Source organism: Lathamus discolor, chromosome 16 (assembly GCF_037157495.1).
Source record: "Lathamus discolor isolate bLatDis1 chromosome 16, bLatDis1.hap1, whole genome shotgun sequence".
NCBI classification, from domain to species: domain Eukaryota; kingdom Metazoa; phylum Chordata; class Aves; order Psittaciformes; family Psittacidae; genus Lathamus; species Lathamus discolor.
The window spans coordinates 6,527,907-6,555,605 of record NC_088899.1 but is presented as its reverse complement, the minus strand read 5'-3'; the positions used below and the strand labels follow the sequence as shown (position 1 = coordinate 6,555,605).

At 49.0% G+C, this 27,699-nt stretch overlaps 1 protein-coding gene across 3 annotated transcripts in view; it reads left to right on the top strand.

Moving 5' to 3' along the window:
• Positions 1–27,699, top strand: part of CAMTA1 (calmodulin binding transcription activator 1) — a 224,518-nt gene that overhangs the window by 23,426 nt on the left and 173,393 nt on the right. For 2 of the 3 annotated variants that reach the window (XM_065696622.1, XM_065696621.1), the window contains exons 1-2: positions 3,095–3,166; positions 23,024–23,091. Coding sequence is in view for 1 of the 3 variants with exons in the window: in XM_065696626.1 (XP_065552698.1) it covers positions 23,024–23,091 (68 nt within the window). In the remaining 2 variants the exon portion in view is untranslated. Of the gene's footprint in view, positions 1–3,094; positions 3,167–23,023; positions 23,092–27,699 lie in introns of those variants that run through there. The other variant, XM_065696626.1, reaches the window with a different exon arrangement.

Below are 27,699 nucleotides of genomic sequence, written 5' to 3'. Positions count from 1 at the left end.
GGTGATGACCACGAGCTGATGCGCTCAAGCTCACAGTAACCTGCTTTGGTACCAAGCAGCGTCTATTTGGATGTAGGAAGATCAGGGCATAAATCGGTGCAGTGATGTGATGTGTGTCACCTCCATGCCCTCTAGCTGCTGCTGGCAGCTGCTAAACTCAGTGGCTGGGGCCCTTTCTGTATTCCATCAGCTCTCCTCCTACCACCTCAAATGAAGGATAAACAAAGAGCTTAAGCGGGCGCCGTGCTCCATAGAGTGATGAGCTGTGAAAGTGCTTCATGGGGAAATCTGGGGCGAGAGCTGTCTGCTGCAGCGAGGCTGGTGGCCTGGCACAGGAGGGCTCCGGGGGCGTTCCCGGGGAGGGATAACTGAAAGGCTCTTTCCAATGTGTGTGCATTAGTTTCTTTCCCCATATCTGAGCGGTTTAAAACAGTCCCTCCCTCCTTAAATTGATTACCTCGGCATCAGGACGCCTTGGCTTTAAGTACCTGCTAAGCCGCTCCTGTGACAGTTTGACTTTGCCTTTCTGTAAAATGTAAAACAGGGTTTAATCTTCTCATTTAGATATTTTAATAGAAAGTAAATGTTTGACTTGCTTTGCTGTGGCATCCGAGTCTTTAATCTGTGGGCACGTTCAGAATGGAATGAAAAGGTGCTTTTGTGTAAAGCAGGAGTCCCCAGGCACCGGGGATGCTCTGAGCAGCTCTCGGGGTAGCGGGTGTCCACACATGTCTTGATTTCGGTCCTGCATAGGGCAGGAGGTGGGAGAAGCCTGCTCATGTCAGGTAAAGCAAATCATTGTCTGTGAGCTGATTCATGGTGTTTAGGAATGTGATGGGAAGTTTCAGCACAGATTCCCACTCTGGGAAGAGTCTAAACGTGCTGTATGTTAGGGGTTCATGATGACTGCTTGCAAGGAGCAGGAGCATCCCGCAGCATCCGCATTTGGACCTGATTTTTGCATCAGATATATAAAATAGATATATAAAATAAATCTATTTTACACAAAATAGGTTACACCTTGTGAGAGTGAACAATGGGATTAAGAGCTTCATTTGGAATAATGTAAACTCAGTATTTCAACTGTTCTAATGAGTTCCTGCATGAGAGATCCCCAGACTTCATTTTATGGGTGTCTCTTGCCACGCTTTTCTCCTGGGGAGAAGAAGGAGCTCGTGTGTGCCTTTGGCAGGGCTTTTGCCAGTCGCTGCCTTTGCAGTGTCCACGTTTCAGTGTTAACACCTTCCCAGGGATGGACTTGCTGCAGAGGGGTCCCTGTGCTGCCGTCAGAGGGATGCAGATGAGCTGCCTGCTTTTAAGATTTGGAATGTCCTGGCTGAGTTTGGGAATGTGGGGGGAGGCAATAAACCGACATTTGGTCCCACATTTGTCCGAGTGCTTTTGCCATCCTGGATAAGAGAAAATCCCTGTTTCTTCAGAGATGGGATGCACTGGGAGGATCACAGAGGCTTCGAGCTGCTGCAGCTGAAGTCTCAGTGCTCTGAAAAAGTGCCCTGACATGGCAAACAGCCCATGGGGGGCCTTTGGCATGTGAGGGGCTGGAGCATCCAGGCTGGTTTTCTTACACACACACACACAAATTCCTACTTTTGTTATCCTTCCTAATTTTCCTTTCTTTGTTAAAGGGAATTGGGGGGGGGAAGTTTGGAAATGTCTTTTTCTGCCATTTTTTTGTTACTATCAGCATAAGGGGCAGGGACCCCTTCTTGGCCTTAAATGAAAAGCCACGTAGGCTGCAGCACATGGAGCAAGATGAAACAGTTCCATCCAGGACTTACCCTGTCCCACTGACCAGGGACGGTACAAACAGCAGCGTGTCAAGGAGATCCATCTGTGGGGCACGGGCACTGTGTCCAGGCCCCTCCACGTTCTGGATCTCATTTCCACTGTGAATCTTGGACCAGGGTCTGCAGCATCCACATGTGTACAGGCTGGTGTGGCACCACAGGCAGATGCTCCTGGAGGGCGATGGCTCATTGATGTCCCGGCAGCATCTCAAGCAATGTTCTCCATGAGATGAGTTCCGAGGGGTTTGCACCCTTCCACAAGGAAGCAGAGCTGCTCCTTCACTGCTCTGGATTTACAAGTTGGATTTACAGCATATCAGAAGTGTAACTGTCTGAGTTGTAGTTGCTCTAATTAAACTAATTTGCAAATTCAGCCTGTTTGCCTTTTTCCCTTGACTTAATTTCCATTTTGACCAATATCCCTCACCAGCTATGGGTGCTCTAAGATGCTGGGAAGTGTGAGGCACTGAGGAGAATGGTGTCAATGGGGACTTCAGTGGTATGTTCCCCATAGGAACAGATTGACATGTCTGTCCCCCAGGATTTGGCTTTAAAAGGTGTTTGCTGCCAGCTGACAAAAGGGTCAGGCTCAGATCCGTTGCACCGGCACCTGCAGTACGCGATGGCAGATGATGGGGATGTATTTCATTATCATTCAGTGCCACGTCTCTGCTGCCCCAGTCTCGGTGCTGCAGCTGCTGGCACACGCTCTAGTTTAAAGTCAGTGTGTTTGGAGAAGGGACAGATCCCCCCCCATGTAACCTGGCTAGGGGAGCTGGGAAGCCAGGGATCAGTGGTACCCTTGCCTTCACTGCCTCATCCCTGGACTTCCCTTAAGGAAGCTCCATAAGGAAGCATGCTGTCCCCAAGGCTAAAGCCAGAGGTGCTGGGCAGCACCCAGCCTTACTGTGCACAGGCAGATGCAATCAGTAAAGACCATGTGGTGGAAACTGGCTGCTGGGGAGATGCATCTCCAAGGCACTGCGGTTTGCAGCAAGGTCGGGGGGACAGATGTGCCCTTGCTGCAGCACAGGCTCTGCTCACTCTCCCTTCAGCCATAGTTCTTCCAGTGTTGGCTTTTCCTGTGTACGACATGCCATGCATGGCGCTGGGGGGCTCTAGTATTTATCATGTATGTAAGTCACACACTACATATACATGCCTGGCCCCTTTGGTGGGGGGGGGCTTAGGGGTTACTGCCCATGGCTTCTCCCAGCTGCTTCCAATGGAGCTGATGAGGCTGAGGGATGGGTGGAACTGGCCAAGTCCGGCCCTAGCTGGGCCTCATTTACTTGGCTGGAGCATCCCTGTAGTGCTGGTGCATCTCTTGTGTCCCCCCTGCAGCTCCCTGGATTCTGGTGAGTACTCCTGTTGGGGCTGTTTTGGGGTGAAAAAAGGTGATTTGGTGGGCGAGCTGGGCTGCGTGTTGGCTGGCGTTGGTGCTCTGCTGTAGGATGCTGGTTGGTGGCATTAGTGCCATGGGTCAGTGCTGTGCTCTGTGATTCCTGGGTAATGGAGTATTGTGTCTGTGGAAATTGTTGAGGTAGAAAGTGTTTCTCCATTCCTGGGAGCACAGGAACGCTGTGTACAAGGATGGAGGCAAATTCCTTGCTGCTGTTAGCAGCCCACATTGCTTTCTAGAAAGGCCTTTGGAAAAAAAACCATTAACTCCAGGTTTTAACTAGTGTGTGTTTAAAAGGGAGCTTGTTGGTGAGGGATCCTCAGTCCTCTGGGTTCCTTCTCCTTGTCTCTGCATTCCTGTGGCTCAGCAGGGGGTGATCCCAAGGGATGCTGAGGGGTGGGATCCTCCACATCTTTGTGCTCTGAAAGAAGGACCGTTACTGTCAGGGCTTTGTTATTATTTGGCAAAAAGGCTTTCTTGGGAGACGTAAACCATCTGATTCTCAATGGCTTATGAGTAACAGGCAAGAAAGAGAGGTTTTGGATATGAACCACATGGAACAATAACTGCTGAGCAGAGGTGGGCAAAGGAATCGACCAGAAACCATCAGAAAAATAGGAGGTTTTGCAAAGTTAAAACTGAAGTATTTTGATGTTAAAGCGTTTTGGCACTGGGGCACTTTCTCTGTTTTTAGTGATGGAAAACAACATAAAGTTGAAAGCAAACCTTAGAAGCAGTCTGGAAGAGAGAGATGTTTTTCTTGACTGCCCTTTCACAGTGTGCAGAACAAGATGTTTGCTTTTGGGAGAGGTTTTGCCTGGCAGGAGCATCTCACACACCAAAACTTGTACTTTTTGATGGATGAGGAGGTTTCCCCTGGGGTTTCAGCTGGAGAAGCTGGTGGGTGCGTGGGGCTGTCTGGGTGGATGCTGCTCTCCATTCACTGCAGTAAAACCCACATTCAGAAGTGGAGCAATTGGCTGGAAAATGGGGGTTTTAGTGCTTCTCCCCCCAAATCTGGGGTTTTGGGGGCCAGGGCATTGCTCTGCATCAAGGCTAGGGGAGTTTTGGAGCAGGTAGCGGAATGAAATGGATTTTAGTATTCATGAAAAATGCTTGTGACAGCCTTACCCCCAGTAATGAGAAGCCACCTGCAGTTCAGAGCAGTACTTGATAATGCCGTAATTAGATTGGAGATGCAAAAAAGCTCATTAAAATTAAATCACTTATTTGTCACTGTTTTAAGAGGTGCAGATTGCCTCGAACCATGCTGGTCTCTTGACCTTGAGTATTTTGATGTAGTCCTCGCTGTCAAGAGAGCAAAGATAACGCCAGAGCATCCCAGGGCATTGTGCCTTTGGGGTGGGGGGTTCAGGACAGGGTTGCAGGTACTCACTTGCCCCAGTCACATCGTTTGGTGCTGTCTGGTTACTGCTGCCCTCGCCCAATGGGGCCGTGCTCTGAGCCTGAACGGGGTGCAGGGGGATGGATCCGGCCCTGGGGTTCTCCCATTAGGGAATGTGGGAGTGATGGGTGGGAGAAGCAGGGCATGGGTCTGCTCTGCTCTCCCGCTGTATCTTTGTGTTTCTTGCCTCATAGTCAGGATCTTGTCCCTTGTTAGGTAGGAAGGTGCCTTCCCAGCTTCTTGGGACCAGATGCTGCCTTTTGCTGTCCAGTGTGCAGAGAGAGCTTCCAGGGTTTCGTGGAGTTTGGGGTAACTGATGGAACACTGATGGTGTTCGGGCAGGGGAAATTGCCCTCCCTTCTCTTGTGTTGGAAACCAGCCGAGAGCTCCCAGTGGAGCAGAGCTGGCACTGGAGACCCTGCAGGGTCGGACACTGACTCCCCAGGAATCCCAGCATGTAAGAGGGAATGAGACTGAACCATGCTGAAACATCACGAACTGAGGGATGGGGATGCAGCGTGTGAGAAGGTGGGAGAATCCTGCAGTACAGGGGCTTTTCCTTCCAGTGAGTGCCCATGGCAAATGCAGCTACACTGGGGTGATGGATGTGTGAGTGCAGGAGCTCCGGCTTCCGAGGGCATTTGTCTCTTCAGTTTTTGATGAAACACTATAAAATGCGTGTTAAAACGTGTGTTAAACCCCTTTCCTCCCTCCTGCCTGGGCAGGAATGTGCAAAGCCATAACGGCGCCTATTAGCAAGATGGTAATTTTCCAAAATTAATTTTTAATGACTAATTTGTCTTGTTTTCAGATGTTTTATACAACACCTAGTGTTTAAACCCCGTTTGTTTCTCCACAAAGTCACCATGAAGGAGACCAGCCTTGGCTCAGGATCTCCGGCTGGAGCATCCATCACTGGCCTTACCCTCGCTCCCCGAAAAGGCTCTGGGGAAAGGCAGAGGCTGCTCTTTGCAGAAGGCATTTCCCCTTTTTCCACCCCAAAATGGGGCTGATGCTGCTAAGAGTGTTCCCCTCGCATGGGGTCTCCCCCTTGCCTTGCTTCCCTTGCGGTAGCTTTTATGCAGAGGAGAGAATTGAAAACAAGAAGTGGGTTTTTCTCCCTCCTCCTGGCTGGTTGTGAGTAATCACACGTAGGTGTGTTGGAGGGGGAATGTTTACAGATATTCCATGTTTTGGGAGCGTGGGGATTTTCCCTTGTGGCGCTTGCATTGTGAAGGCACCAACGACACCGCAGCTGCTTGGCCTGAAGCCTGAATCATCTTAAATTAGGTTTGCTGGGTGTTTTCTTGTTTGGGAGACAGGGAAAGGTGAATATCCCCGACCTGCTGAGGGAGGAGCATCCTTGGGGACCATTGCCCATCACTGTCTGTGCAGGAGGGGAGTTTGTAGCATGCCTCCTGATGCCTTCTAGAGAAACTTCTTTCTTCATGATACATCCTTTTTCCTGCTTAGGAATGACATTGGAAGGGTTAAGAATCGGCTGCTATCAGCTTGTGCTGCTTTGCAGCTGGGCACATTGCTTGGGTTTGCTTATTGCCCATCATGTCAATGTTTTCTTTTATATTCCTGGCACCAAGTGGGATTTTTTACTTTGGATCTTGTTCTGACTAATGTTGATGAAAGGGCAAAAATTCATTATTAGGGAGAAATAGCTGCTGCTCGGCTGGCGTTCCCCAGGTGGGTGAGGGAGTACTGGAACTTCTATAGCGAAATTCCTTCTGCAGCATCTTGCTGGTTGCAGAGCCTGTGCCTTAAATCGAGGTGTTTCCATAGGCACACACTGAGGTTGGACCCATCCTGGGCTGGGTACTTGATTAATAGCAGGATAATCCTCATCCATCTTCCAAGATGTGAGCAGACAGGGCTCACTGATAACGAGTAGTTCCGGATAACGCAGGAAGTGTGATTCCCATTGGAGCAGAGGGTTTGTCCTGCTTGGGCTCCAGCTGGATCCATGTGGGTCCTTTAAGCATCTTAAGAGGGAAAGAACCCATTGAGGCTCCGTGGGGATGGTGGGGAAGCCGCTGGCAGAGTGAACTCCGGTAAACATCCTCAATTTGCTGCCTCCTGAAATGGAGCAGCTTTTAGAGTTTGGAGCCACAATTTGTATTCAAATGAAGGTCATTTGAAAGGTGTAACATAGTAAACAGCCATTATTTCATTTTGATAGTGGTACTAAAATTATAGTGTTGGTTGAATTATTTTAGTATAGGACCATTACCATCTCCCTAAAACACTTACAGGGATTTTTATATCAGTGCTGCAGTCCTGAAATTAGGGGAAAATTAAAAATCACACGGCTGTGGTGGGGAAGCAGTTTTTTTGTGCACATGCCTGCCTTCTATCGTGCATTCTCTTCCCTCGCTTCTCTGCCTAGATGGATATGTGTCTACTGTCAGGGATGCTGCTGGTCCTCTGCTGTGGATTGCACTGGGGCAGGGTCCGTGCTGCTCCTGCCGCACATCCATGGTATGGAGAAGAACATGTCTGGGAATCAGCAACACCTCAGCGGCCATGGGAAAAGGTGCTGTGTGACAAACAGATGGAAAAGGATGGTGAGATGCGCTGGGGTCACTGTGGGGAGCTCCTGCAGGAGCCTGTGATATCCCAAGCGTCCCGCTCCAGAGGTGGAAGCATCTCTGGCTGGTGCCTCCAACCACACAATGTTTTCCTGGCACATTCGGCCTCCAATCCATCTGCCAGCCACAGTGCTGAGCGTTGTTCCGCTTCCTGTGGCAATGCTGAGCCTCCAGTGCATCCGACCCAGAGTTTAGCTGCCCAAATGCCAAGCGTGTCGATGTTCACCTTGACAGCAGCCACCATGGCCCTACAAAATGCATTTATTTACACTAAATGTAAAGCACATGCAAGGGAAGGACAGCCCTGATAACGTACTATACGCAGTGATATGTTTGGGGGTTGGAAGGATGTCAAGATCCTCTTGGTGATAAGCGGAAGACTTAAGGAAAACTGTTCTTCCAGTGGGAGAGTTGACCTGTATGGTTTGACATCCGTGGGGTGCTGGTTGAGGTCAGCAGCTCTCTGTCCCCGGGGGTAGGGCATCCAGCAAGGTCTAAAGGCTTGCTTGGAGCAGCAGGCAGGTGCCTGTTCCCCATGAGTCAGGGCTTTTGTGAGCCACCTCCAAAATAGAGATGTTTCAGTAGAAGGAAGGTGCCATTGGTATTGCCTGACTTCAAGGCTGTTTGCCAGCGTGCTGTGTTTAAAGAGTACGCATTTAGGGGAGTAGATACACACTGAAAATCCCTCTGCGTTTATTTTCTGTTAGGAATACATGTAATAAAACTTAGAGTTAATGGAATGACAGTGATTTCCCCCATCAGGGCCACTGAGTGAGGGTGGCTGGACAGAGCATGGCAGTTACGGCTGTGATTGGGTGGAAAGGTTGATGCACAGGGGGCTGTGTGTGAGCAGGGCTGTGGGATGTGAAGGAAATCTTAATGGTGAGCTTCCCGTAGATGGTTTCTGCTGCCTTCATTAACATTTTCACACTCGGCTGGCTAACAAATGAGGAGAAGGGCTTTCTGTACCGCTGCATTTACAGTGCTCCGAACCCGCTCCGTACCTTGGAGTGTGCCAGAGGTGCGCGCCCTCGCCCTGTGGTGTTTGAGCAGGAGGGATTGTGTGCCCTTTGTGGGAAAGACACCAAAAGCCAGGTGGTTTGGGGGTATTTTTAGTGAAAATCTTCATTGGTGATAAGCTGGTTCTCAATAAAACAAAGGCATAAAGTGTGAATAGAATTCCCTTAATTTATAGCTCCTCCAAGAATTTAAGATGTGAAATTTCTACTTTCTAGCCACATCTTTGGCAAAGTTCAGATTGGTTTTGATGTAGTTTTTATGGGGTTGTCTGATCTTTTAGTGCTTAAGCCCTGGGATTTCTTTTAGTCCCATGAGGGGTATGCTGGTGTTTATCCACTGGGAAGGAGCATAAACTCTTAAACCTTGGGAGCTGTGCTGCTTTAATGGTACCAAAGCTGACACAAGTGGTGCACCGGCCATGGCAGCTGGTGCTGTGGAAGGCCACTACGTCATGGTGCAGGTTAAGGACATGCCTCATGTCTCTTCCCCAGGCTTACCTGCCCTGGCTTGCTCCTCACCCAGTTTTGCTGCTGGAGCACTCCACACCGTGAAAATACAATTTCATGCTGCAGTCATGGGGCTCTGAAGCACAGGGTGATACCAGGGTGGACGGTCCCCATCCTCAGATGAAGGATGCTCTCATGGAGCATAAAGGTTTCACATGAGGGGGAAACCTGCAGCTGGATTGGGATGCCCTCAGAGATGAGCATAGCAACCTGTTCCATATTTATTACAGGCAACAATTTGACTAAGGGAGAACTTAGATTAATAACATTCAGCCCAGAGAAGTAATTTCCTTTGGGAAAGCGATTTACATGCACTCTGCCAAAAAGAGCCGTCACCGTGCGCTCTCGTCGTGTCAGCTCCAGTAATGAAGTTGGAAATAACATGGGAGGTTAATAGGTCCTACTTATCTCCTTAGCGCCGGGAAGGAAGATTTACAGTGCAGAGCCTGGTTTGCATATTTCCGTTGGAAACAGAAAGGTTTTTCCCAGCTGAGATGGATGTTGCAGGGTGTTGTGGTGTCTGTTGTGCATGGCTGAGGCTGTAAACCTGCATCCCATGCTGGATGGAGCCGCCTTTCCATGGGTCACTGGCCACGGACTTCATTAGGTGTCTGTGCTCTGTTCCAGCTAGAATTTTTAACCAGCTCTATCTCCTGTAAGGCTGGGAGTTCATACAGATGCAGCTGCCACATGGCAGTTAAAAGATGGGTTGAAGCCAGGTCTGTTTTCCCTTGGAGCTGCCCATAGCGTGCGAACAGGAAAGTGATGGTGGGAGGAGGCAGTGGTGCAGAGCACTCCTGCGTCACCATCCCTTGGGCATGCAGCAGAGTGTGTTTTATCCTGCCTTCACCCCGGGGAAGGTGATCCGTGCGATGGTCCACGGGACGGGGAGCTGCCAGACTGTGCCGGTGTGTTAGCCAGGACCTGTTCCCTTCATTAGAGCTGGTAATGACCTTGTCATCACTGACGAGGACGCTGCTGCCTTGGCTTTCCGAGAGGCTGGAAATAGCTGGAGCTGCCCCTGTAATTGCACCTTTCCCCCCCTGTTCCTCCTGCCCATTCACGGATTCTGCCACTCCAAATTACTCTTATTAAACTCCCGAAGGGCTCGTGGCGCATTACGGGCTATTGCAGGAGCTATTTCCTTTCAAACAGCAAAGCTACCTGTGAGTTACAGGAGTACAAAAAGCTCTCACATCCTTGTGCCTTCCTCCTCTCCCTTAGCTGTTTAGAAAATAGCTTTCAAAGCGCTGCTCTCTCCCAGTGGATTTATGGTTGGCTCCTCAGTAGGTTGTTGGGCTCCTCCACACCGGGAGTGAAATGAGATCTAGCAACAGGATAAAATCGTTCCCTCTCGACAGTTTAAGTCACAGAAGTGCTTAAAACAGTAACTCTGAAAGGGATGGGGTTTCTAATAGGAGTTGTGTCTAGCACAAACTGTGAAATACTCCTTTAAGTTGGTTATTTCACACCAGTGATGGAGTGTGAGAAGAATTAACTTTCTGAAGAGCTTAAGGTACAATTCGGTAATAACCTGAGCCATTTAATGAATGAAATATTTAACGTAATTTGCATGCATTAAGTGAGGGGATACGGAGTGTGACAAATGTAACTCCAAGTCGGGGAGGAAAACTGGGAGAAACAAACTTGAATTCCTCAGTGTGAACCCACGGACCCCTTGGCAGCAGTGCTGGGATGGGGATGGAGCTGAACCCAGAGGCTGTTGAATGGGGCAGGCTTTGGGGTGGAGGATGGAGCACATCTGCATGGTGGGTCTCACCACTGTCTGCCAGGGCAGCCCTCCCCATGTCCAAAACCTCTTGGTGGGTGGGAGTTGTAGAATCCCAGCCTGATTTGGGTGGGCAGGGACCTTAAAGCTCCTCCAGCTCCAACCCCTGCCCCGGGCAGGGACCCCTTCCACTGGAGCAGCTTGCTCCAAGCCCCTGTGTCCAACCTGGCCTTGAGCACTGCCAGGGATGGGGCAGCCACAGCTTCTCTGGGCACCCTGTGCCAGCGCCTCAGCACCCTCACAGGGAAGAGCTTCTGCCTAAGAGCTCAGCTCAGTCTCCCCTCGGGCAGGTTCAAGCCATTCCCCTTGTCCTGTCCTACAGGCCCTTGTCGAAAGCCCATCTCTGGATGCAGTATTCCAGGTGGAAGGAGAAACCTCAACATCTGACTTACTTGGGTGTAATTTTTTTTCTCCTTTATACTCCTCGTGTGTCTGCAAATAGCTGCAGCCTTTCTGCATCGCCTCTTCTCACCGCGCTCGGCTCCAGGCTGGGGATTGAGGAATGGCAACTTCCGACTCCCTTGTGAACCGAGCACATGGAAACGACTCTGCCTGAAGGCAAAGGCAGGAGCCAGCGTAGCCACAGTGGTTTCCTCTGGGCAGCACAGCTCCCTGGTAAATACTGAGGGATGAGAGATGTAGGCTGAAGACCGAATAGGAGGAGTTAAACAGGGCATCCCCATCTAGCTGGGAGCTCCTTGATGTCAAAGCTCATTCTTGAGATCTTTAAATGCTTAAAGATGGAGAAGAACAGAGTAATTCTGAAATGCATCTCTTTGTTAAGCAAGATAATGTTTTTTTTTAATGGTATATATCTTTAAATAGTTATGAAATGAGCCCACTAACAGTGAGCCCCCCATTTCATTTAGGGGCATAGAGCACTGACGCAGATGAGGTCCCCTCTCAGTGGCTGGGTTTGGTTTTGGACTGCCTTAAAGAGGGAGGGTTGTTTTCTTCCCTGCTGTTGATTTGCCTTGACAGCATGTTCAAGTCAATATTACCCTAAGCCCGTTCTGCTTTCATAACAGGCAATTTTATTTGTGTTGAAAACGCTTTGTTTGATTTCTGGAGCCATTCATTACAGGATCAAGGCTTCAAATTGGAGCCAATTAGGTCTAAGAGCTGCTTTTAAAAAGCTTTTTCCATACACCAAGAGCTGCAAGGTTAAAATGCAGTGAACTGAGCACCCAGCCCCATGCGTGCAGCCTCTGCTGGGGCAGTGGGTCCCACCCGGGCTGTGTCCTTGCAGGAGCCAGCGCTAAGTACGGTGCATCTCTCTCTATATTTAGTAAGAAACGCATCAGCATCCCTTTTCCTCCCTGAATTCCCTCTGGGAATGGAGCTCGTAAATAGCTGTCGTGCTAAAAATAACACCTGCACCAGCCCCTGCAGCCTCTTTCCTTTCTCTGGCTGAACACGGACCCAAAGGGGCTCTCACCCCGGGCGCAGAGGTTTGGATTCATGATTAGTTTTAGTTTATGTTAAGGAAAAGCAGAAAGCAACCACTTTAAAATGCAGAGAGCATGAAACCGCCTGTGATGCTTAACCTTTGGAAACGTCAGTCGTGCTCTCAGCATCTCTCTCTGTAATAAAGCACAAGCACAGCTGGCAGTGGTTTTCCCCGCCACTGGTAGCCCAAAGGTGGTGCGTGTTCCATGCTCTGCCCTGGGATAAAGGCACCATGCCTGGGTTTACACCAGCCTGCTGGTTCAGTTCCTTTTGCAGGAGAAATGCAGGAAACCCTGGCACTGCTCAGAGCTGTAAACAGCTTTTGTCACACAAATAATCGTCCCTTTTTGTGGTCATTTTGGGTCCTTTTAAGTGTCTCTTTCTTCTGAAGCGTTTTCTCAAAAGCAAGGAATTACTGAAATCTCAACCATCTGAAAAGAGCTTGCAATTGAAGGATCCATCAATTTACTGGGGGGGGGGGAGCCACCAAAACCACCAACCCGTCAGCACCAGTGGGAACTGGAAACTGCAGCTGGGTTCCAATACTCTTTTTGTTTCTAAACATCAAGCAACAGTTAAAAGGAAGAGCAAGAAGTTAACAAGTCATGAAGGAAAGGGTGCCTGGCGCTCAGATCTATAGTGCAAATGGCTCAGGTCTTCACCTAGCCAGGGAACAGAGCTCTGCCTCTGATTTGTTTTGGGTTTTCTTTTCCCTTTGCTATTGTGGTTGCACCCCATGGGGAGGGCTGGGAACGTGTTTCATAATTGGTTGTGTAATGGGATCGCTTCTAACGTTCTAGGTACTGACAGCAACCACCTCGAAAGGTCTCTTTTATCCCACTGGCACCCAAGGTTTTGTTTGAGGTTTATCTGGATTAATTGGGCGGATGTTTGGGGAAGAGAACAAATACCTGCTGGTGTTTGATTTTGCTCACGCAGCTGTGTGATGAAGAGCAATGGCAGCAGAAGACCTTAAACTCCATTATACTGTCTCTGGGAAGATTTGTGAGGGATAAGTGGGACACAGAAACAGCATTTCAGAGCCTCATCACTGCAGTTAAGTGGAGTGCTTTCGGGTCTGAGTGCCGGGGTGACCCACAGAGGCTTTAATGAACAAATGGGTGCTGTGTTTTGTATCTCCAGAGGCTGTGCAGCACAGAGCCCTTGGCTTCTGCTAATAGCTCTGTGGCCTGCGAGGAATGAGCAATTAATTATATCAATATTTGAATAACCTTTGTTTCTGGCTGCCTTTGTTTACTCTGTGTTTGATGCTGGTCCTTCTCCCATTTAGATTCTTATACTTAATGGAGCAGTACAAGGTTACAGACTCTTACGGGCAGCTTGGTGCCTGGTGATGGAGTGGATGCGCATCTAGGAAGGATGACCTAAAGCTGTCAGTCTCATAGGCCCCTGTTCTTTTGGAGTCTTGAATACTTAAAAATCCACTTGGGAATTGCATCAGCGTACTGCATGGCTTCATTTCAAATGGTCCTTTGCATGAACCCCACTGTGTGTGGTACAGGGCTGTGATGCTCAAGGCTTGGTCGGTGTGATTTCGTCTGTTCACAAGTATGAGGCATTAAAGATGATTATAGGACTGATAATAATGAGTAGCATTGGTAATTTTTAAGATTAAATATTGTTTGCGCAATGATACTTGTGCAATATTTACAGAGCACCTTGGAGAGCTGGAAGAGACTTCATGTCAATACTACTACTACTAAATTATTATTAATACTAATAAATTATTAGTATTAATATTAATGGAATAAAACCATTAACTAATCGTTTAAGGTAAAGCAGCTCCTTTATTTAGCTAGATCTTAGGGAGAAGGGAGGTGCTCACACTTGGAGGGCAGGAGGGGGAGATGAGGCATGAAAGCAGCAGCATCTAGGAGTCCATTTTGCAGTGATTAAGAGATGGGGACTGAGTTCATCGCAGGACAGCGCCTGCCGAGGAAGCAGAATGTACCAGGCAGTGCTCTTTCCAGATTGCTGTGCTTTGTGGCTCTTGCTCTGACCAGCATCGTCACTCGAGCAGAGCTTTTATCATGATTTAGGATGTATCTTTTAAGAAGGATTTTAATTCCCTGTTTGAAATAAGAAAACGCCATAAATCAGGGACAGAATCTTTTAACATTTACAGTTTTAAATGAATTCCTGTTGAGAGTCTCTTAAGCCAGATTTATATCTGGTTCTGCATTGAACTGTGTCGTTATGTGGGACTGAAAAACTCTTACAAAATTAGGCATAATGCAAAAACATGCTGAAAAGACAGTTCTGCAGGAATGTGGAGCATTATTATGTTAGAGAATATTGGAGTGAGGAATATGCAGAAAGGGGCAATTACCCTGGATATTTCCTTTTAATGAACCTTGCACAGCTCTTTGGAAGGGTTTGCTGCGGGCTCAATGCAGGATGAGGCAGATGGAGAAGGTGCTGGTATTTTCACCTCATCTGGCAATCGGCACTGACTGCGATTAGGGCTGCACGTGTGGCAGGTTAGAGAAGAACAATTGCAAATCCCAGGCAGAGTGTCCTGCTCTGACCAGTGCTATTCACTTTATGTCCATGTTTTACTCTTTGAATCCCAAAAGGAGGAAATCCCTGTTGGTTCCCAGCCAAACGATTGTAGCAGCAGATTGCAAAGCAACAAAGCCTAAGGATTTCCCCCAAAATGTGCTCATAAGAGCAGCAGGCCCCATGCTGACAGCTTAAAATCCACCAGCATCTTTCCGCCCTCTTGTTTACTGGAGCTGGAGAAGTTGGACTTGGCCAGTGTTGGTTGATGATATGGAATTGCCTTCGTATGGCATTGATGGAAGGTAATAGGAAGGGCTCCATGGGTTTTCCTCTCTGCAGAAGTGGAGATTTTGCTAATTACGCTGTAATTATGCATCATAGATAACTGTATCTTACTGACTTGCCTTTTTGGATCCCACTGCATACGTGACTCGGACTACAGAAGAGCAGTCCCACTGGCAGTACTAAAGCCAACAGTGACATCAAGACAATAGTCCATGTGTTTCTTTAAGTTGTGGGGTTTAGTCCAAGGTCATTTAAAAGCAAGAATAATAAAATAATGATCTGCGGGTATTTTCCAGTAACTGAAGATTGGGTGTTATTTAATATTGCTCTGTTTTACTGACTTTCCCTCAGTTTGGGACTTAAGTGGAAGATAAAATCCATCCTAATCCCATTAGGCACTGCCTGACTCAAGGTCTGACTTTGCTGATACTTGCATCTAATGGTGTTCTGAGCGAGTGGTTCAGGACAACCATTGCTCAGTGTGTGCAGAATGGCGGCCCTGCTGTTAAAGACCCATTGCATGTTCAGTTTACTGTTTTCCGTGTGTATTTGGCAGGTGAAATTGCCAAGCAGATCCTGTTTAACTCTGGTGTCTGTTAACTGCTGCTTATTCACTTGATTGGGTGTTTTCCTTCTCCTTTCTGTGTGTTTTAGAGAAAACTGTTTCTCAACTCAGTTTCTTCCTACTGGGTTTACCCTTGAAAGTAAAGCATTGACGGTGCCCACTTGCTACTTCATGGAAGTCCAGGAGTGACCAGGACTAGCCACTTTGAGCTCTGCTCATGCTAACCTGGGAGGAATGCCTTGGTTTAACTGAGCTGCGCCTTACAGATCTGTACACCTCAAGTGTGCCTGGGTGCTGCCCTGGCATTACTGCAAAATGCCTTCACTCAGACGCCTTGATTGGCGATGGGAGCTCAGGATTCCTAAATGTCATCCTATAATGTCTAATTAAGGTTGCAGTTTGAAGACATCATGTACTTTAATTGAAAACTGTAAGAGTAATCTATTCCATTTTTTTTTCCTGTTAAATTAATAGTGTGGACCTTTAGCAGATGGTTACTGAGATGCTGTTGTTAATGAAAACATCCCACCGCCTGCAATCCAGCCGCACAGCTCCCCAGCCAAATGCCTTTTCCACTCGGTGGCTTTATTCTCCTGCGGTGCCAATTAGTGGTCCCTGGGCTGCCACTGAGCCTCTTTGGCAGGATTTAAACCCTGCAGAGGTGTGTTCTGCTGGGTGATGCTGGTGGAGCTGGCAGCAGCCTGCTGCTGCTCTCTGGCAAAGCAAGAAACGCTTTGGGCCCCAACATGTTCTCCATCCATTAGGGTGATAGACCAATGGGTCTGGTTCAAGCTGTTTAATGGCATTTTCAAGTGCCTCTGCATGTGAGTGTGCACTGCATTCAGTAGGGGTGAGCTCTGCCCCTCCATCTCTGCATCCTCATGTTCACCAGTCCCAGGTTTTGGGAGCAGATCTTTTGTTCCCCTTCCTCCCTTTATACTTCCTTCCTCCCTCTCCCCCCTCCTATTGCTTTGCTGCTTCCCAGGGGGACACGCGGCAGCAGCGGGGACTGGGGAAAGCTGGAATATTTATCGCTCTCTCCTACTCAGAGGCTCTAAAACGGCTTCTGCAGAATAAATCTCCTTTAAGACCCTTCTGGAGTGGGGTTTGGCTTATTGCTCCAGGAATAAAGAAAAGCCTTCCCTTCGCCAGGCGACGAGCTGGGACCCCAGCGGTGATGGCTCGGGAGCTGCCGCATCCTGGTGATTTGTGGGGTTTCTGTCTGCAGGAGCACAGGCATCTTAACCCCAGTGTTTGCTGCAGGAGCTGAGGTGGTGGAACACAGGGCGAAGCAGTGTCCTTGCATAGGTACCACCAGGCAGCTGACGGCAAAGGGTATCCCAGGGTGAGAGCATCACTCTGGGAGGGAGGAGCAGAGGGATGCAGGGATCCATGTTTCCCATAGTGCCTTTGTGGAGGAGGAATTTGCATTGGCTCTGAGGATGTGAAGGCTGAGTCCCAGTGAGGCAGGGACCTTGTGACAGAGCAGATCTCTGCCCCTTAAGGGTGCTAGGAATATTTGGCTCTATTCCCCTTGTCAGCTGCGGGGTGTGCAGCCCAACACTTCTGCTTTAGGAAGGTGCAGAGAGGTAGCACTTCGAGGCCAGAATAAGCCTGGCCTGTAAGAGGCCAAACAGCTGGGCAGATGAAATGGTTTTCCAGGTTTCGTTCCAGTGATGCTGAATGGGGTAGGGAGATCTTGCTCTGGTGTGGCTTTCAGACCTGTTTGTAGTTGGAATAATCAGAATATTAATGGCTTTGAGAGCGGGGGCAGCTGGCAAATGAAAATGGCTTAACCCAGCTGAGGAGATGCTGCATAATCAACATGAATTTGTATTTTCATTTCGGAGTGGAAGGATGATGAGGAAGAAATGGGCTGGAATTTGTCTTATAGCGGCAAGGACGTGACGATATCCTCAGAGAATGAACCGTGCGTGCTTAAGAGATCACAACTGCATTAGCTCTGTGGTATAAATCCAGAGATGCGTACGAACTCTCCTGTTTTCTCTTAGAACATGCATATATTTCAAGCTGATTAATTTGGGTGTGTAGAATTTGAAGTAATAACTTGAAATTCAGACTTTACTTTTGTTTTTTAAAGGAATGATGTTATTACTTTGAGACCAGAGAGTGGCTTAAGCTGCCACTTCGGGTTGCGCTAAGGGTTCTGTCTGACACCGCTGGGGTGCTGGATCCCTGTGCATGGGTCCATTCCCTGCCTGGTGCTGGAGTCCTCGCCAGTGTCTGTCCATGCAGACACACGCACATCACACAACGGCTGTGCCGTGCGTGCTGGTGAGCTCTCTGCTCCCTGCCGCTGCCTGCGCTGCAGCTGGGACCCGGGAGGTGACTTCAGGTCACTCCTGCTGCAGCTCCGGGTGCTGCCCTGCTTAAATATTGAAGCGGCCGAGGAGCTGCAGTCACGTAGCGCTGGGTGGGAGCTGGTGCTGGTGCTGCACAGCACCCGGGTAACGCCTGCAGCTCCTTCCCCTGCCCGCCTCACACCTGGCTTACATTGAGCTGAGCTCTTAGGCAGAAGCTCTTCCCTGTGAGGGTGCTGAGGCGCTGGCACAGGGTGCCCAGAGAAGCTGTGGCTGCCCCATCCCTGGCAGTGCTCAAGGCCAGGTTGGACACAGGGGCTTGGAGCAAGCTGCTCCAGTGGAAGGGGTCCCTGCCCGTGGCAGGGGTTGGAGCTGGAGGAGCTTTAAGGTCCCTTCCTACCCAAACCAGTCTGGGATTCTGGGATTAATGGTGCGAGGGCTGCTGGGGTGAAACCGGAGGAAGAGCAATGGGGCTGTCACCAGTGGCACATGTCTAGAGACACTGTAGCCCGCTTGTGTCCTGTCTAACACAGTTAATGTGGATTTGCAGTTGATGGCTCTTTGCATGCAAACTTAATAATCTTAAACAGGGGAATGCAAAATAAAAACAAATGTTCATTTATATAAAATGCTGTCAGCCCAAGCAACAGGGTATAAATTAAACCACTGAATTATATGGCCAAGCTTAGGATGAAACATAACTCACGTGATCTGAATCTTAAAATACCTAATTGCTTTACAGGGTGCTTCCATTAGCTGATCAAATTAAGCCTGTTTCCCTTGTTTAAGCTATGAATGTAGGGCTCAGTCCTGCAGACTTTGCTTTAGGTGGGAAAGCCCTGCTCTGAGCCTAACCATGCAATCAGCAGGCACGGTCAGAAACAGAGCTGGATCCGTGCAGCTTTCAGTACTTCATAGAACAGTTTGGGTTGGAAGGAACCATAAAGCTCATCCAGTTCACTTTTCACTTGAAAGCATTACTTGCTGACCTTGTTTCCAAAGCCGGGCTCAGAAGGGACGTGGGGCTGGGTGAGACATGGTGACCAAGGGGCTGGTGCCCTTGTGCACAGAGATGCTCCTGGGTGGTCTTGGGCACTGGGTGCCACGTGCCCTGACAGTGCCTTGGGGACTTGCTGATGAGAGGCTGTTTGTGGGGAGCCTGTGTGTCCTTTCATTTCCTTCATCCGCTTTATAATGACAGAGCAGAGGCGAGGACGGCGCTGGGGCTCGCAGCATGGCGCTGTCTCATCTGACCTTGCTGGTGCCACGCTGCCTTTTGTTTGTAATCTCGGGCAAGAAGCAAAGGAAAAAGGGTTTGATAGGAGACAAAAGCAAACAATAGGCTCTCTCCAAAGATAGGATGAATGGGATGTAATTGAATGTTTTGGTGAAGACATTGACTTGACCCTCTAAGACACACAGAGAATCATTAGGGGAATTAACGCACATTAAAATGCAGGGTTTTTATCAGAGGGCTTTTATTGTGCCTATAGTTTTGGTTTTAATTATTTAATGACTTTGCGTCTTCTAGTGATAAATCTATTTCTGCTTCCCTTTTCAAAAGGAAGGAGGGTGTTGGTGTGACAGGGGGTACATGCCCCGAGTGGCTGATGAGCAACAGCCTTTTGTGAGCAGACAGGCAGATGCCTTCAGAGAGCATCTCTTGCAGATAAAACACCAGCTTTGCTCTGACCGCTCTCTTCTGGGCTCTTCAGGTTTACTTTTCCAATCTACGTACAGCAAAAGCTCTGTAGGAATTATGTACTGGCAGGAGCTAGGTGGGATGTGGGGTTTGGGAAGAAGAGTTCCAGAGCCGGGCTGCTCAGGACACAGCACTCCTGTTTGCAGCTCCTCCTGCACTGCTTTCAGGGCTCCTCGGTAACCTCATCTGTGTATTTGGCATCTCTCAGGTTGTGCTTTCCTCACCTCGCTGATGGATTTGAAACAAAAATAGCTTTTTTAATAACTTGAGCTGCTTGGTTTGGGCTTTGCTGAGATTTATGACATGTGTCTGTGTCATAGAATCATGGAATCGTTTGGGTTGGAAGGGACCTTCAAAGGTCATCCAGAGCTCTTCTGCTTCTTGTGCCCTCTGATCTCTCCCTTAGAAACCCAACAGTTCCCTGTGCATGACCAGTTTGGGGCTCACCCTGGTGCCTAGGTTGTGCCTGTCCTCCAAACTTCCCTTTTTGCCTGACTCTGTCCATGTGCGTGTGAGCCCCGCTGAGCGTCACCGTGTCTGTTCCTTACGGTTCTGCTCCAGTTTGAGGTGGCAGACGAGAGATTTCTTGTTCTCCCGGAGCCAGTGACAGAAGCTGGCACACGGGTGTCAAACTGCAACCAGACGTCTCTGTTGTTATCCCTGCGTGGCACAGGGCTGCTCTCCTCACACCAGCTTGTGATGCTGAGTGTGCTGGTTCCTCCTCGTGGTGAAGGATGCGGTTGGTGCTCTGGGTGCTGGCACTGCAGACAGGGCCAGCAAACGTTGGAAGGGTTTCCTTGGCTTTCTGTGTCTCTTTTCCCCTGTTTATGTGCCAGTCCCTGTAATTGTGAGCACTCTGGGCAGGGAAGGCAGCGGCAGGATTCGCTGTCTCTCTGCTGTGCGTGTTAATTTACAGCGCTGCTGCGAGCTAGATTTTCCTTGTTATCCAAGGTATTTCCTCTGGAGGAGGGAAATCAGGCTGTAATATATCATTAAGCAGAAAGCCTAGGGGAGCTCCTATCCTAGTTGATGTGGATCCTTCTTTTAGCCTGTTAGAAGAATTGAATTGTACGTTTTGAGTTGTCAGAAGATCCAGTGTGGAGTCTGACTGGCTCTGTGCTATGGGAGCAGGGCTGGGAGCTGGCAGGCATCACAGGAACGCTCATGTGTTTGATGGGCTGTTGTGTGCCTGCAGCATCGATCTGCAGCTTATCCTTCAGTCTGCCCAAACCTGCTGGGCAGGCCCAGGGCAGCTGCATGGAAACAAAGGTTCTATCTCCAGCTACTGCAGCTCCTCCCTCTGGGATAGTTTTGGGATGGATGGATGGATGCATGGATGGGTGGATGCATGGATGGATGGCGATCTCGAGCATGCAGGGCATAGGCCAGCTGGAAGGAATAGGGGGAACAAGCCTGGGTAAGACTGACTTTCATTCACCTGAAGTACTTTAGGTTTCTGTCCTACAGCAAGATGCTTATTCAGCCATGAAAGTTAAAAATTGCTTGATTCCATTATGGCAGGTTGGTTTTTCATAGGAAGAGGCAAAATCCTGCGCTAATCTGACCCCCCTAAACCTGCCCATTTCTGCAGGATTTTGAGGGTGAATCAGCCAGATCTGCCTCTGCATGAGGGGGGCTGTTTCTGTAAGTGCTTGTGCAACTCAGCCATGAGGGTCCTGGGTGTGTGGGTGCTGGAGAGGATGTGGGGAGCTCCTCGGCACCCACTGGGGCTCATCTCTTGGTATCTCCGGAGCTGTAAGGTCTGAGATGATGCAGATTTGTAACAGACATAACGTGGGACGGGACTAAAATTCTGCAGACCACAGCACATTTGGTGGAAATACTGTACTGGCTCCGAGGGAAGAACCCAGGGATCTCGGTTTATATTTCCTGAAGGATTTTAGTTCCGGAGTGTTTTATTTCTATATATATATATGCATAAAATCAGCGGTTGGCTCTTACACCTTGCACCCTGCATCAAGCTAGGCTCATAGAGCATCGGTGGCTTGTGTAGGGAGCAATGGAAGTCTGGGGCCGGACTTTCTTAGCCATGTAGTGTCCAAACATTAGCACATGCACCTGCCTGAACTGTGGCTCCTGTTGGAGCACGAGGCTTGCTGGGTTCTCTGCAGGGTTGTGAGTGCAGAGCCATGCTGATGGCCCTGCGGAGGGCTGCACCAGGGCTTTTTGATAGTGAATTTGACACTGTAATTAGCCGCAGATTATAAAGAGGTGGGTTTGGAGCTTGGTGTCAGTGCTGCTCCTCCTGGCTCCCGCAGGAGTGGTGCCATTCCCATCATCTGCTGCTGCAGTCACCACTTAAAACTGCGGAGTCGGGCTTGGGAAAGGAGGGATGCGGCAGTGGATTGTGGGAGAATTTATTTGCAGTGTAAACATGTTGGTCAGGAGTCATTAATATGACATTCACACAACTCTAATAAAGTACATAACACGGAGATCTGGCACCACTGCAATACCCAGAGGACATTAAGTATGAGTCTTAAAACCAAGAGTATTGGAAACAAGATATTTTTACGTCTCGTTTGGGAGTAATATAATTGCATTTTGTGGCTCTAGCAGATGCTTGGGCCAGCTGGTTGGAGAGCATTGTGGATTTTTTTAGCTTTGGTACTCTACAGCTACAACCCTTATATAGATCTGTCTTCGTTTTAAACAGAAAAGGCAAAAAAATTCATCTCCCGGTCAAAAGACCCATTTCTTGTGTGATACCTTCGTGGTGGTGCAGCCTGTGTGCAGTAGCACTGGGGATTAAACCACACATGGGTTTGGGGTCTAATCTGAGGCCACTTCACTGACCTTTCTGCAGCACTCTGGCTGTCACAGGTGTCTGAGAGGGAGACTCTGGACCCAGCTGGGAGGCAGTTTTTGGCAGAGAACCATCAAACCCCTACTTATTCCTCAGTGTCTCTTTGGGAGAGGGGGGAAGCTTGTTTCCAGCAGCCTGTGGACTTCAGCCCTGGGGGTTCTTTGCCATCTCCAGGTGTTGGGATGTTGCTGATGATTACAGCAGTGGCATGGTTGTGGATGGTTTCTAGTCCCTGGTCTCATTGCTTGCCCCACAGCTGCTCTGGGTTTGACCCATGAAAGTGAGGAGCAGCCACCCCTGGTTCCTCAGGCCTGTGTACAAGCACCAGTGTGAGTTATCTCACCAGCACCAATAATTTCCTGCAAACATATCGGTCCTGATCTGGAAGTAATCGCCCGTATCATTCCTGCAAGTGGGAGCGATGACTTACGTTGATGTCACCCGCTGCCTTTTTATGGCAACCATTAATAATTCAGTAATTCTCTGCAGTGATGCTGTTCTATTTATAAATATTTAATTCTGCTTCCTGGTGGCACTGCCCTCCCCTTTGCCTCCCGACGTGACACCGGGTGCTCGATGGTCACTGCAGTTACCAGCAGTTGTCTGTGCTGGAAGATGCTGATGGTTTTCCTTGCCTTCATTGCATTACTTCAGTCTGGCTTCGATGGTGTGAACACGAGCCTTGCCCGAGCGTGCCATACCTGACTTAAGCTGCTGACCTGCGGCTCCTTGCTGTGTTATAGAACTTCTCTGTTATAAAACTTCCCTGTTCCCAATGTGGCTATGCAAGTAACTCTTTTCTTTCTGTGTTTCTCTTTCAGGAAATTGCAGCTTATTTAATAACGTTTGAAAAGCACGAAGAATGGCTAACAACCTCCCCTAAAACAAGGTAACGTTGCTCATGCTTCAGCCCATTGACTCATTGTCACTGGTGACTTGACTTGCTCATTGGTGCATTGGCCACCGAGTGTAAACTTGTGCTCAGTGGCTGGTGATGCCAAACTCTCATTAACTGCCTTTCTGAGCGTTTCGTTGACTGAAATCGGGTTGATTAAAAGTGGAAGAGCTGCAATCTTGACAGGTTAAAGTTGTCACCTGATTGCTCAGCGTTTAATTGTACCCCTCAGCTGCGCAGGCTTGGAGGCCTCCGAGCGAGGTTGCAGGCTGCTTATCCTGAGAGCCCCCTGCAGCCTCCAACTCGACGTAAATGAAGAGGCGCAGAGCCCTCCCTGTGCTCTGCTGCTTAACGTGCAGTCGCAGGGATTGTTTGCCTTTTGGTGTTTCTCTTGCTGGGGTTAAGTGTTTGATGGCGAGGAGATCCCAAAAAGCCGCATTAGCAGACATGTTTGCAGTTTATTATTCAGTAAATGTCATGTCTTCTTCGTGCTGCCATAAATGTTTAACTCCTGTGCTCCCCTGGGACCCCAGACGTGAAGTTTTGCCTGCAGATGTTTTCCTGCTGTTCCGGCTGTGCTCAGGCTCGCGGCGTTTCCATACGCTCCAAAAAACAACCCTGCCTTTCCAATATCGAGGGATTTTTCCTTTTCTTTTTCCCAACCTGCCCCTTGCCTGTTGAGCAGGGTGGGGTCACTGGGTGAGCCTGCTTAGGACCAAGGTGGGAGAAAAGCCTCTAACATCCTGCATCCCATCGCCATCCGCTGCAGGGATGCAGTGCCGGAGGCATCCCAACAGCCTGTTGCTGGGCTTGGCATCACTTCCCTCTGTAATCAGCAGGGACAGAAATTCCAGTGAGACACAAGGAATGATGTCGCACCTCATGGATAGTGTGGGTTAATTCCCTGAGTATTTCCTGACTCGCAGAGAGGAGAGGATGGAGGCGGAGGAGGAGGTGGTGGGTGAAGGGCCCTTGGGGTAGACCTTTCCCACTGATGGAAAGCGGGGAGTCTCCCTTTGGTGAGTGCATACGTGCCTTGTTCCGTTGCCCCTCTTGGTGCAGGGCAGCAGGTAGTTCGATAAAGATTAGAGAAGGTTTTTTTCTGACCTGGTAATCCCGAACTTCAGAATTAATGCAATGCAGTTTCTTGCTGACCCTTTGCCATAGAAGCCTGTTAAGAGGTCAGAGAAGAGATGAGCCAGTCTGGATATACACAGTGTCATTAAACAGGAGATTATACATGTGTTTGTAGCAGCACCTTGGGGTTTCAAGAGTTTGGTTTGCTAAAGGCAAGGCATGAAAGTAATTTTCTGATGAATGTTACAGTACTTTCCCCTGTGTGTTCACACGTGAAGGAAGGAATGTCCCAGGGGAAGGAGGGTTGTAACAGCTCTTCAAGGACCGTCTTAAATCATGGACTTGGGTCTTTTCTTCCTCTTTTTAAATATAAAAATCAATTGGGAGAGTTAAATGCTGAGTTCATACAATGAGGTGGTGCAGAATTGAGGCCCTCGCTTCGGCGCTGAGCTGGAGCCCTCCCTGGCCTGTGTTTGCCGCTGCTGATTCAGCTCAGAAATGAATAGAGGTGAATTGCACCCTGACACTTGTGGAGTTCCGTAGTGAGGTGGTGGAGCACAGTGGGGTTTGAGGACCACTGTGGTGCACTCGGAGTGGTTGGGGCTGTTGGCCAATGATGAGTGTTGGCAGTGGCCCATAGAGAAGTTCCCATGTTCATGATGCAGGACAGGGCAGGGATTGCTTTGAGCATGGATGGAGGAGGAGCCCTCCAATGATGTCATTGTGGTGGCAGTATAGGAGCTATGAGGAAGCTTTCGGCGGTTTCCAAAATGGTTTTTTTGGGAAGCTTCTTGTGGAATGACTCTCATTGGTAAAATGTGCTGATATAAATGTACTGGGGTGTTATTTACAACAGTCATTTGAGTGCTCCAGTTTACCAGCATCAATTACCAAGCACCCTTCGTGAGGCACCGACCTTGATGCTTCCTTGGAATGGTGTTTGGTTGCTGGCTGCAGTGGTGGAGTGGGCTGGGAAGCGTTATACTGGTGCAGGCTCTGACATTTCCAACTTAAATGCAAACTGTGACAACCAAACCCAAATTGCTTGACATTTGTGTATCAAGCAGTACTTAATTGTTGTTTCCATTGGAATTTCAATGACAAAGCTGGCTTTGAGTCCCCTAGCACTGTGCTAGATGAAGGTACTTTGCTGCCTGTTTCCAAGTGCCTTCTGTAATTCTCATTTTAGAGTATTTTAATACTAAACATGAGTGACCTGGTGTAGCTTTACCTGTTGTGTTTCATAAGTGGGGCTCAGGCAACAGAAAGCATGGCCATGCCCAGAAGCTGCAAGGCTAGTTTTCCAGCTGGGAATGCAGTTGGGATGTGTTTATGCCCCTTGCTGTGTTGCAGTTACATTTCTGCTGCATGTACAGCAAAAGCAGAGGTGTTTGGGCCAGCAGCGGGTACCAAGCTCTCGTTTCCTTCCTCAAAGCCCTGCAGGTAGATGTTTCTTGGGAAGTGCTTTGGGATGCTGACGCCGTGATGAGCCATCACTTGTACTGATACACAGAGCGGCTGGGGGAATTCCCAGGTGAGGGATTTTCAGCCCGGAAAGAGCCCAAATGCTGTTTCTAGGCAGTGAGACTTGGCAGTGATTAATATTTCTGCAACTCGGAGTTGGTGGCAGCCTGCCCCTTCAGATCAATAGCGATTTACATACCCCAGACACGTCCTGACAGTGCAGTTCGGTTTCACTTCTGCTACCCACTGCGTTACTTCTAGCGTTTTCATTCCCCTTCTCCTGACTTTGGGAAAACAAGGGCTGCTTTTGGTGTGATGGGCAGGGACAGTAGGTGCGGGAAGGTTTCCCACTGATAAATCCTAACCTGATAAATCAGGGAGTTGTCCTGGTGCATGACAGTGACAGCAGCAAGAACCATCTGAGCTCTGTGTGACTGGGTGCAGTGGGAAGTGCTATTCCCGTGCTCCAGGGAACAGCAGGCATGGGATGCAGAGGGTCAATGCAGCCCTATGGTGACTTAGGGAAAACTGGACCCAGCTCAAGTCCCAGGGATGTGCCAAGGTAGCAAAAAGCAGATAAATTGGTGACCCATCTTGCTGCCATCATAGACGTGATGTCCCGGGATGGGGCTGTCCCGCCGCTCAGTCATCTCAACTTCTGCTGATGCTGGTCGCAAGAACAGGGGATACAGATTAGACTGGTTAGAAATCACTTTTCCTGATGGAAAATGCACTCACAACAATCGCTGTGTTCCTCTGTTACTTTTTTAGTGATTTTATTTTTTTTTTTTTTTGCTGGCTCCAGAGTTTTGAAATTTCCGGGGAAATTGGATTTGTTCAGTTAAATGTGGGCTCGTGCCGAGGCTGGAGCGGAGGGTACCGGCCCACAATGAGATTTAGAGGGAGCAGGGCAGGAAAACCTAATGCAGTTACTGCTTCAGCAGAGCTGCCCGGGGGGATGTGACAGTGAGAAGAAACGTGCCTGGCTCCCGGGAGAGCATCATTGTGTGCAGTGAGTCTGAGCCCTGCTCCGAGCCTGACCCTGCCGTGATGGGATGGGGTCGGCATTGACTGGTCCTCTGACACAGGGGAGCTCCATGGTGAGGGGCAGGATGAACTGTCACCTCAGCTCCTCGCCATCCCACTGCCCATCACCCATGGAGCACACCCTGCTTCTGACCTGTCTATCGGTCCAGCCTAAGCACCGCCATTTATCTTGGATATCTTTATCAGGGGCTTCTTAAAGACAAGTTAGGACTTTACAGTATATTAATTTTATTAAATAATTAATAGCAAAATTAATTGGATTATTCCATTTTCAGGTAAAAAATAGGGTGATAAATATTCATCACTTATTTTATGAAAGGAATTTCCATTTCCTATGCCATTAAGGTGAGATTAACTAACACTGGGTTTAAATGAAGACTGAAAACAATTGTGCTTTGCAGTTGATTCCCTGCATTACGTGGCAAGCAGCTCCCAACGGGCTCTGTGCAGGAGCCATCCTGCTGCCTGGGTACCTGCTGCTCCCGGTGTGCCTTGGCACTTGTGGAATGAGCCAGAGGCTCTGTGTTGAGGAGGAGCTCCTGTGAGCCAGAGGTTGTGTAAAGGTGACTGCCTGGAGCAAATAGAAATACTCTGGAGGCCTCGTTTAGAGGTGAGGGTCCTGCTGTCTTCCATAGCTCCTGCTGTCCATGGGGCCTAGGGCCATAACCTTCCCCATGCACAGTGCTGGAATTGGGGGTTTGCTGTTGTTGCTGCTGCTGGAATCCCTGTTCACACGGCTGGGGTGGCTGTGACCTGCTTTTCCTTCGTCAAAGGCAATGTGTGTGCTGTCAGCTCTTCCTGGCTTAGAATGCTGCTTGACATAATCCCTGCTAAATGTGGCACATCTCTCTTTACACTTTAAAGATTTCATGACTCTCAACACTTTCTTCTCGCTGCTCTCAGTATTTCCTACTCTATTTTTTGTCTTGTTTTCCCCTGAAGAGGATAAACAGTACAGAGATGGTTTTAAGAGGCATTGATTCATATAGATTTTCATCCGCTGTGGTCCAGGGG